General features: G+C 38.1%; 1 protein-coding gene across 2 annotated transcripts in view; it reads right to left on the bottom strand.

Annotated features, from left to right (window-relative positions):
- The window catches only part of Hipk3 (homeodomain interacting protein kinase 3), a 107,656-nt gene that overhangs the window by 59,596 nt on the left and 35,927 nt on the right, over nt 1-12,133 (bottom strand). The window contains exon 2 of one of the 2 annotated variants that reach the window (XM_008851608.1): nt 7,169-8,288. In XM_008851608.1, coding sequence (XP_008849830.1) covers nt 7,169-8,286 — 1,118 coding nt within the window. In that variant the 5' untranslated portion in view covers nt 8,287-8,288. Of the gene's footprint in view, nt 1-7,168; nt 8,291-12,133 lie in introns of those variants that run through there. The other variant, XM_008851620.1, reaches the window with a different exon arrangement.

Raw genomic sequence — 12,133 nt, 5'->3', positions numbered from 1 at the left:
AGAGAGAGAGAGAGAGAGAGAGAGAGAGAGAGAGAGAGAGAGAGGAGTAATGCCCTCCTGTCAATAAAACACTTGGCATTAGCATGGAGATCTTGTTTGCTAAATAATCATTCTCAAATAAAAGAAAACAAGAAACCACAGAAAATGACCAAACCCAGGGCTGGGGCAGGATGAGGAGGAAACAAGTCAGAACATCTTGTGCCAGAACTAGCAAGCACTTAAGGAAGGGTGAGGCCATACCACACAGGCTCAGGAGCAAGTTTAAAGGGGCTCTTACTAGGCAACCTGGAGTAATTTGAACAAGAAAACAAAGGGTAACAAGAAATCGTTTGTAACCCACTAAACAATTGTGTTCATGAGAGTACAGTGCTATAACTGAAGTGAAGAGAAAGTTCTTCACCACAGAACAATTCCCAAGAAAACAATAGAATGAGAAAAATCATCATTTGACAATCCCAATCACAATTGTTTAAGGACAGGTTTGTCAGCAATTGCAAAACCTGGCCAGTAAAAGTAAGATGAGAAGCAGTGTGCATGAATGGTCCAAAGTATTATGCCATAAGATGCTTGTCAGTTACAAAGAAAAAAGTACTAACATCTTTAAAAAAAAAAAAAAAACTGTAGTCACTCTCTCAAATGAAGGGGTAAAGTTAACATTACCACTAATGGGACAACCTCATACCATTCTGTGAAGTTCTACTGAAAAAAAAAAATGTATAATCTGAATCTAGCCCTCGGAAACATCAGACAAACCCAGACTGAAGAACAATCTACAAAATAACTCGCCAACACTCTTCTGGTGTCAAGAAGGCAACAAAGCAGGGCATGGTGGTACACACCTTTAATTCCAGCACTCAGGAGACAGGCAGGTCTGTGATATCCTGTGAAATCTAGACCAGTCTGGTTTACATACTGAATTCCAATCCAAGCCAGCCAGGGCTACATAGTGAGATAATCAATCAATCAATCAACCAATCAATCAATATTATAGAAAACTCTGAAAAAAGCCTCTAACGGTATTCAATTGATTTTAATTACCTCAGATCAAAGAGTATTTTGAATATTTCAAACAGTTTACTAGACAGGTATGGTGATGTACTTACTCCTGTAAGCTCAGCACTGAGGAGGTAGAAACAGATCAAGAGCTCAAAGTTACCCTCCGCTCCATACTACTTTTAGGTTAACCTGGGATACGTGAGAATCTATCTCAAAAAAACAAAAACTAAAATTAAGAGGCCAGGAAGATAAGTAAAAAAAGCTAGTCATGCAAGTCTAACAACCTGAGATCCATCCCCAGAACCAATGTAAAAAGCCAGATGAAGCATCTAATTCCAGCACTAAGACCAAATAGGAGGAGGAGACGGGAGACTCTCTAGGAAGCCAGCTAGCCTGAAGTACACAGTGTAGCAGCAGAAACAAGAGATACCCTACCTCAACACAGTGGAGGTCGAAAACTGACTACTGAAAGTTGTCCTCTGACCACATGCAAGCTGAAACACATATGTACCCACACTTACACACAGACAAGAAGACACAATAAATTTAAAAATTTTAAAACAAAATTTAGCCAGGTGTGGTGGAGCATGCCTTTAATCCCAGCACTTGGGAGGCAGAGGCAGGCAGATCTTTGTGAGTTCGAGGCCAGCCTGGTCTACATAGTGAGTTCCAGGACAGCTGGGGCCACCAGGAGACCCTGTCTCAAAAAGACAAAAAAAAAAAAAAATTAAATGTTTATTAAATCAATATTAATGATGTAAATTGATTTTGAAAAAATGTATGGAGGCTATGTAAAAGAATGCCCTTATAAGTTTTTATTTATTATTACTGTGTGCATATGCACATGATGTGTTTGTAGGCACACATGTGCAGGTCAGAGGACAACTTTCGGGAAGTCCATTCTCTTCTACTTATCCATGGGTTCAAGAGATCAAAACTCAGGTTGTCAGGCTTACATGGCAAGCACTTTTACCCACTGAACAATTTTGCCATCCTATGAATGTCGTTATGTCTAGGAATATCTAGAAAATGTATAGTGAACTATTTAGAGGTGAGGGGCTTTGAAGCTTAAACTTATTTGTTAATACTATAGGAAAGTGTACGTGTGTGTATGTGTGTGCATGTGTGTGTGTGTGTGTGCGTGGCTGTGTGTGTGGCTGTGGCTGTGGGTATCTATGTCTGTACATAAAGAATGTATGGAGAAACTAGGGAGGTAAAATGTTAATATTTACAACTCTTAGGGAATAGTATAAACAACTTTTTGTGTGTCTAAAATTATTTAGAAGTTTAAAAGTTGGAGGAAAAAGCCGGGCATAGTGGCGCACAACTTTAGTCCCAGCACTTGGAAGGCAGAGGCAGGCAGATCTCTGTGAGTTCAAGGCCAGCCTGGTCTACATAGTGAGTTCCAGAACAGCTGGAGCTACAGGAGACCCTGTCTCAAAAAAGTCCAAAAAAAATAAAAAAATAAATAAATAAAAAGTTGGAGGAAAAAAAAAAAGCCGAGAACATAAAAAGCTCCTTCTATTAATCTCTCTCCCCATGAAGTGCTTACTTCTCCTGGTATTTATTGCAAGGATGGGGCTATTTCTGTGCTGCTCAATGTACCAAGCACAATTTATTTCAATCTACTGGCACTACATATTTTGGGGAAAGGCCCTAATCATTGACCCTGCTGCAATTTCTATTCCTGCATCTTTTCCACTGATAAATATTTTTTTAATATTTATTGTTTTTATTTTATGTGTATGAGTGTATTGCCTGCATGTAGGTAAGTATACCTGTGGAGGTCAGAAGAGGGTGTCAGATCCCTTGAAAATGGAGTTATAAATGGCTGTTAGCCACCATATGGGTGCTGGGAACCAAACCCGCGTCCTCTGCAAAAGCAGGCAGTACTCTTAACTGAGTCATCTCTCTAGTTCCCTGATAAATCATTTTAAATCACCAGTCACTCATGAATAGATATACAGAATGTTGTATGTCCAAAGCTGGATATCTGGCCATAAGAAGTGAACTGCTGAGACATGCTACAAGACGGATGAAACTAGAAAATACTATATTAAGTGAAAAAATACCAATCAAAAAGTATCACATATTGAGCCAAGCACATGCCTTTATTTCCAGCACTTGGGAGGAAGAGGCAGGTAGATCTCTAAGAGATCAAGGCCTGCCTGGTCTATACAGTGAGTTTCAGGAAGCTGGGGCTACAGGAACACCCTATGTCAGAAACAAAAAAAAAAGTACCACATATTGAATGCTGTATTTCTATGACACATTGAGAATGGGAAAATCTATCCAGACAGAGAGTAGATTGGAGACTGAATGGGGCAGGAAAATGGAAAGGCTAGAGAACAATGACTAAGGGGTTCAGGAGCTGTTTTGGGGGAAGGGGGCACATAAATGTTCAAAAATGTGATTGCATTAATCAATGTAGAACTACAACTATAATGCTTTAAATGAATGAAATTCAAGGCCATCCTGAGCTACACAGTAAATTCTGGGATACCCTGGGCTTATAAAGTAAGATCTTGTCTCTCCAGCACCATCCCCCAAAAATGAAAAGTGAGAAATAAAGTAGAAATTTAAAGTACTTTGAAAAGAAATGACTCAGTATACATGCACGGTATTCTATTATAAAGTAACCTAGCTGGGCATGGTGGTACACACCTATAATCCCAGCAGTCAGGAGGCAGAGGCAGGAGGAGAGCCCCAAGTCCAAGGCCAGACATATATACATGCATACATACATATATACATACATACACAAATAAAATATCAATTACTTATGAGCCTTTCTACATGCCTTAATTCTGTTACAGGAAATTTAATATTTCTAGGTCTACGAAGAAATGAGATTTGAGTATGCTCTAAAGAGGAATTGATGTCTAATTGTTCATCATTCCGTATCTTTTTGTAATTATCACAGACATAATAAGTTCTCCCCACCCCAAGATGGGGGTGGAACTTTGGTTAGGCAGGTGGTCTGTCACTGAGCTACACTCTCAGCTCTAGAAAACTGTTTTACTTCAATAGCAATTAATGATAAATTAGTAATGTAGCAAAGAATATAACTAAGCAGGCTACTTTATAGTCCACTTTCCTGACTCTGTGCTCTGAAATAACGGAAAACCAGACAAAAATTCTGTATTTAAAAAAAAAAAAATTCACGACCTGACTATTGTTACCACAGCTCATAAATACAGCACCTTCTGCTGTTAAACTTTTATGCATTCAAAAGCCGTACGTGTTCTTGACAGAAACCACTCAAGCAGCTGAATTTAGAACATGCTGACCTTAAGCAAATCAATGCCCTTAGCATGTACTTCTGGCTTCTGTCACTGCAGGAGCTAGACAGCCTCACCATCTATAGTAGTCAACTATTTCTGGCCAGTATCCCCAGTCTATTTTAAGATATTCCTACTACATTTGTGCTGCACAGTTCAAATGGGTAACACATAAACCTGTGTTTAAATGCAAATTCTTTACCTTAGAAATCAGGGTATATCTACACTCTGCTTACCTGGAAAATATTTAACATGCTTTCATTGAAACACAAAATATCTTTTTAACAAAGAGTGAAAATCAAGTACAAGAAATTTTTGCTTTTTATTTAATCCAACATGTAAGTAACCTAGTGATAAGCTAAGACAGAAATGGCAGAGTTCCAAAAATAAGGTGCAAATATTAAAATTAGTAGCTGCCTTTTCATTCAAAAATATACCTGACATTTAAACAGTGCCTAAGTTATAAGAACTATACTACATTTTTGCTAGTCTATCTTGATATTTAGTAACTGTTCTAACTCATAGATCTAACTGCCACAAAGTCTATTTTCAGTTTTCTTATCAAGGCAACATCATCCAAAAATGTTAGCACAAGCTTTTGTTTATAGATACAAACTTCATTTTTTAACTCTAAACACAGAACTTATGATTAATCTTTAGGTAACTATATAGCTTCTGAAAATCAGGCAAATTATTAACCTGAAATTTATATATAAACACAAAATAGAAATTATACTTCATAACTTTCTTTCATTCCAAACACAGAGGCTAATATTTGTGCAAAAGTTTAAAGCTAGAAAACAGCATCATAAAATATTTAGTATTTTAGATGGCTTTTTAAAGGAGTCTATTCTTTTCTTAAGCATTAAAAAAATAATGTTTTCTTTTGTTTACTCTCATCTCAAAGATATCAAGTAATGAAAAGGAAGGTAGGTATCACAGAGCACTAAATCTGATTTGGGGAATAATGCAGGACCCAAATACAGTAAGGTCATTTACTAACAAATGAACTAAATATAGGGTCCAGGCAGCTGGAGCTGTGAGTTTATACAACGTGCAAGATGTGCTACTAAGAGCTCAGAAACCACAGTCCACAGTGTAAAAGGGAAAGGTAGGGAAGAGTACTGTTTCTTCATGCAATTGAATAAGATTGTAAAATCATTTTTCCAGAAAAAAATTAACTAAATACTAACCCTACCTTTCTTTAAACTGGAAAAAAAAAGTTGTGAGACACACAGATGACCAGGTAAATCTAATTATGTGAAATTAAATAAGATGTTTCCCTACTTCAACAGCAAATTACCTACTGACTATCTAGAAGGTTTTAAGACTAGTATCTAGCATTTGAATACTAGAAACCATACAATCCAGAATATACCAAGGGTAAATCAGACCATATTGTCAAACCCTAAATACATATTTCAATAAGGCTAATTGTGACTAAGTGACAGGAACATGGGATTCCTTCTGATAATCTAATAGCAAAGCATATACAGTTAATTTTTGTAATAGCTAATTTATTTCTCCTTATTTTGTCCAGGGTCTTAAAGCACAGAACTAGCACAGATCTGGCATCTAGTTAGTTGTTGGGTCAAATTTTATAGTCTCATGTAGTAATAACTTCTGACAAAACATTGCTTTTTCCACCTACTTAGTAACTTGTGAGTAATGACTAGTCTGCCAACACTGCTCCTCTGTTTGCCCCTCTCAATCATGAGGCTCAAGAGTCTACCAAGACCATCTAATTGTTCATGCTGAAATGAAAATAATTTATTCTCAAATTTATGAAACTGAATTCAAACACATTTCCATACTCACAAAGGAAATTTTTCTATTCAGAGCCTTGGTAATGACAGCTAGCACCTTAGACACTGTACTTCAGGTCAGCATTACATTAATTATTATGATATTGTGGCCTTCTGTCAATATTTGATAGAAATTTTGTCTTCAATTTCCTCCATACACAAACAGCACCAATACCAAAAATAACATCACTCATAGCATATACAGTGAAAAAATTCATGGCAGCTATATAACATTCTGAACTGAGAATTTTCCTGTGTTATTTTATGAGATTATGCCTTTACTTCGCCAGGACTGGCAAGATAGCTCAGGGGGTAAAGGCACTTGCCACCAAGCCTGATGAACTGAGGACGCACATGGTAGAAGGAAAGAGCCGAGTTCCACAAGTTGTCCCTGGACTTCACATGTGTGCCATAGTATGCAAGTGCATGCATGTACACACACAATAAATAAATGTAAAAACAAAACTTTAAAAATAAAACAACAAAAATAGATTACTTCTCTCAAGCACTGAAATACCCAAAGATATACATAGAAACTACTGAAACAACACTTTTTCAACATTTAAACAGTCATGGTTATATTGTTACTTATGTATTGTTCCTTCTTGTCTTCTGTTAACAGTAAAAATAGGGGGCTAAAGAGATGACTCAGCAGTTAAGAGCACTGGCTACCCTTCCAGAGGACCCAGGTTCAGTTCCCAGCACCCACATGGCAGCTAACAGCCATCAGTAACTCCAGTTTTAGAGGATCTGATGCCCTCTTCTGACTTCCATGGGCACTGCACAATAGAGGTGCATTTACATAAGAGGCAGGCAATACACTCATACCTATAAAATAAAAATAATAAATAAAATATTTTAAAACAATAAAGATAGCCAGATGTCTTTTGCATAGAACTAGTGGAGATTTCTATTCTCCTTTGGGCAATGTTACACCTTGATTTTTCAAATCTTTAGAACCTCAAACATAAATAGATCTTATTCGTTTCATTTAACTAGCAGTCTCTCTAATCACATACACACACAAAATTTTACTTAGCAGAAATCCATAATTTGTTTAATAGCCAAAAAGTGGTTGCTGCCTACCTGTAGTACCGAGATTGTAGATATGTTGAACAAACAGTCTTTGATACATGACTGGCTGACCCAAAGTCTATTACTTTAACCCTGTATGGCTGTCGAACAGGATCCACCAACATAATATTCTCTGGTTTGAGGTCAGCATGAATTAAACCAAGACCTTTTAATTTTTTCAGTGCAGTGGCCACTTGCTGAAGAATGGGCCGGATCACTTTTAGCGGCAGGGGACTGAATTTATTTTGTTTCAGAAAGTCATACAAGTTTTGTTCAAGCATCTCAAACACCAAGCAAGTATGGTTCCGATGCTGAAAGCACTCGTAAGCTCGTACAAAGTTATATTCATCAGCATTTTCAGCACTGAGCCTTGCTAAGATGCTCACTTCTATTTGTCCTTGGCGTGCATAAGAAGGGTGATTCTTTAAAATTTTAATTGCTACAATTTCATTTGTCCCTCTCTTCCAGCATTTAACAACCTGGCCAAAAGTGCCTCGACCAAGAAAGTCAAGGACTTCGTACGTGTTTTTCATAGAGCACAAGACTTCATGCTGTACTAACTGATAATCGCCTTCTCCAGTGGTACAATTCTGTTTTGATCCTGTGGTGGTTGTCACAACTGTCACTGGATTTCCCATGTTGGTTTGCAACATTGCAGGAAGTATGGACAGTTCATCGACAATCTGCATCGCGCTGCTGTGATTATCCAACTCCTCACTCTTGCGCTTCAATCCACATCTCTGAGGACCTTCTAGGAAATGTAACCTGTTCCGCCACACCACAGCCGGATGTGCCTCCACTCCAGCTTGCTGTGCTTGAGCTGCTAGGACCTTTTTAGCACCGGCAGTGTTTTTTACAACAACAGCACTTGCCTGCAATGAAACAGCACTTTTCGGCAATGAAAAGCTGTGTCCTCGAGGTTTGCTAAATGGTATCTTTGTCTGAAAAGCACTACCCTTTGTGGGCAGGTGGGAATTTCCAAAGTTTCTACCATTCACATAGGTCTGTGGATAGTTTCTTTCTTGGAAAACACAACTGCTTGGCTCTACTTTGAGTTTCTTCACACTACAAAAGGCACTTGACTGAGTTTGATAAACATATGGTGGGTAGATCAAGACTTGTGAGGCCATACCTGCAGAAGAAGAAAGGAAAGTGTTAGCCACAACACAGAATTTTTTTTTCTCAATTTTAAACTATAAGAGGAAAACTTTTCGGCACCAAATTCCTAATTTGTTTAAAAAAATTAAACTCCACTAAGATTTTTCCCCTAGGAAAAGATTAAGATCATCTATCTCTCCATGTGTCCTCATTAGTATATCATTAGTATATCAGTTATTTGGGGTATTACACAAAAAAACTGGGAAAATATTTACTGAACAGCTACAATGGCCAAGATAAGCAGCAGAAACTGTACCAACCATTTTCCTCTTAAAAGGAAAAATAATTCTCTAAACTGTACACACGTGGCAAAAGTGAAATATTCTTACCAAATTAAAATTTATAAACCGTAGACTAGAGACAGCTTAGGTCATCTAAAATAAGGTCATATGGTTAATAGCACTTGCTGCACAAGCATGAGGACCAGAGTTCAGAACCAAGCACACATTTAAAAGCTGGGTGTGGTCTCCTGCATACCTGTAACCCAATGGGGAGGGGGCAGAGACAGGACAATGGGATATGCTGGTTGCCAGCATAGCTGAAAAAAGAGGAATTCCAGATTTAAAGAGAGACCCTACCTATGAAGAACAAAACAGACAGTGGTTGAAGAAAACCCTGACATTCTTCTCTGGTCTCTGCACATGTCCTCACATGCACACACACATGTGCACACACACTCACAGAATTATGAACACACAGAAAACATATGATATAAATATAGTTTAGAGTAATAATACAAAATACAACTACGTATGTTTTAAGACTATGTTATTATTCTTTGATCCTAAAGCTTTGATCCTACGAAGCTGGACATGGTGGCACATCCCTTTAAACCTAGCAAAGGCAAAGGCAGGAGGAACTCTGTGAGTTTAAGGCTAGCCTGGTCTACAAATCAAGTTCCAGGTCAGCTAGGGCTACAGGTTTTTTTTTTTTTTTTTTTTTTTTTTAAAAAAAAAAAAAAAAAAAAAAAAAAAAAAAAAAGGGACGAGGGAACATTATACTATAAAGACAACTTAATAACTTTATACCCAGTTATCTTTATCCTGTCTCTCTAACTTCCCACAGACTAAATGACATTCTCTAGATTTTATTCTTACAAGTTAAAAGATATGATTAATGAAGGTAAATATCACTCTGTTTACATTACCACTAAGTATATAATGACTTTGTAAATAGTATCTGACTCCAAAGTAACATAGATACAAAAAGGAACCTTAATATTTTACTGGGACAGCTGACTTTCTTTCCTATAATCTTATTTTATGAACTTAGAATTCATATAACATGGGGCTGGAGTGATGGCTCAGTGGTTGAGAACACTGGCTGTTCTTGCAAAAGACCCGGGTTCATATCCCAGCATCCACATGGCAGCTAACAACTGTCTGTAACTCCAGTCCCAGGGATCCAACAGCCTCTTCTGACCTCTGCGGGCATTGCACAACACGGGTGCACTTACCTACATGCAGGCAATACACGCATAAACATAAAATAAAAATAAAATATTTTTTAAAAAAGAATTCATGTAACATTCAATCCAGCAATAGGTGATCCATGTATACAAACTCGTAACACACAACAACAAATCCTCAGTACCACCCACAGCTTTAAAAAATATAGCTAGTTCCAGGCCAGCTGAGGCTACAGGGAGACCCTGTCTCAAAAAGACTCCCCCCCAAAAAACCCACTAATTACACAGGCATTCAATCTACCATCCAACTCTTTAGTCTATCGGACAACAATACGTAAACATAAGTCAAAGAAGTTGTTTAATAGAATCATAATTTTAACTAATATTCCACGTTTTCTACTTCTACAAAATTACCTTGTAATTTTCCTAATGACAAAAGTCTTATGCAAATAATCATCTACATATAATAAGCATGTAAACCAGATAGAGGAACTTCAAAAAATATCCTTTTTTTTTTTTTTTTTGGTCTTTTTTTTTGAGACAGGGTCTCCCTCCCTGTAGCCCCAGCTGTCCTGGAACCACTATGTAGACCAGGCTGGCCTTGAACTCACAGAGATCCGCCTGAGTGCTGGGATTAAAGGCATGAACCACCACACCCGGCAAAATATCCTTTTTTTATGTCCTTCTCTGCATCTATCCTTGAGCATTTTTGCAAACTCTGTTAGAATCTCACGAAAATGATCAGTATCTTCTTGCTCAAGTTACCACTCATGCATTTAGATATTCACAATAATCCCCCAAATTCTTCCTGTTTACACTCATTATATTTGTAACTGGATGGTGTGTGTGTGTGTGTGTGTGTGTGTGTGTGTGTGTGTGTGTGTGTGTGTCTTTCACACTGGATCTGAATCCAACTGCCTAGGATGCAGAGATGATGTTCAATAAATTTTAGCTGGTTCTATTAAATTCAAATAAGGCTGAGGCTTATCGTCTCAATTTTCTTACCCACTTGCTGCCCAAGCAAGAGAATTTGAGCTCAATCCTAGCACCAAGGTTTTTACATGGGTGCTAGAAAAGCCTGGCTTGCCTGTACTTCTATAACCCTAGGGCTGTGGCAGATGGAGACAGGAGAATTGCTGGTGCTTGCTGGCCAGCCAGTCTAGCTGGAACTTCAATCCCTAGATTCAGTAAGAGACCCTGTCTCAAACAGTAAGATGAAGAGTCATATATCAGGACACCTGACAAACTCCTCTAGCCTCTACACGTATGGACACACACACACTCAAGCCCTTGTACTCATACATACACACATGCACACACCACATATATACACACATTTATTCAACACCATTTTTAAAATCTGTATTGTATTTAACTGTGTTGTCTCCTAATTTAACAAATTACAACTGTTGATTGTTTTTATCTCAGAAACCACAGATTAATATCTGTAATATTAAAAATACAAGAGTTGAGATATTTTTAAAAAGCTACCACATTTGGAGAAATTACTATGGAACTGTTTAATGAATTCTTTATAATATTTTGTTTAATCATACCATTATCTTCCCAATTTGCGCTAAAGAAAACTAAAGCAGGGCTGGAGAGATGGCTCAGCAGTTAAGAACACCGGTTGCTCTTGCAGAGGACCTGGGTTCGATTCCCAACACCCACATGGCAGGTAATAACCATCCATAAATCCAGTTCTAGGGGAATTTGACACCCTCTTCTGACCTCCACAAGCATTGCATGACATGGGTGCAGTTACATACGTGCAGGCAATACACTCATACACAGAAAAGTATGTTTTTTAAAAAAGAAAACCAAAGCTAGCAGAGCATGAAGGTGTATACTTTTAATCCCAGCACTTGGGAGGCAGAGGCGGGCAGATCTCTGTGAGATCAATGCCATCCTTGTCTACATAGTGAGTTCTAGCCCAAATTGAGCTACAGAGTTTGTTCTCAAAAAACAAAAGAAAACTAAATCTAGGGCTAATGATAAGGGCTCAGTGGGTAAAGGTATTTGTTGCACAAGTCTGGTGACTTGAGTTCAATCTTTGGAACCTACATAAAGGTGGATACAAAGAACCAACTCCACAAGCCAGTCGTGGCAGACACATACACACACACACACACACACAAAAATAAAAAATTAATACAAAAAGGGACTACTATTCTCAGGCCTCTTGGGGTAAGTCTATAGCACAACTCTCCGCGCTGGGACTCCCTAAGCCACATTCACCCTTCCATCCCTCCCGCCGCTCTGCAGACACATACACACACACACACACACACAAAAATAAAAAATTAATACAAAAAGGGACTACTATTCTCAGGCCTCTTGGGGTAAGTCTATAGCACAACTCTCCGCGCTGGGACTCCCTAAGCCACATTCACCCTTCCATCCCTCCCGCC

Source organism: Nannospalax galili, unplaced genomic scaffold (genome assembly GCF_000622305.1).
Source record: "Nannospalax galili isolate Female #2095 unplaced genomic scaffold, S.galili_v1.0 scaffold11, whole genome shotgun sequence".
NCBI lineage: Eukaryota > Metazoa > Chordata > Mammalia > Rodentia > Spalacidae > Nannospalax > Nannospalax galili.
The sequence above is the reverse complement of the archived record's forward strand: the minus strand, read 5'-3'. Positions and strand labels throughout refer to the sequence as shown.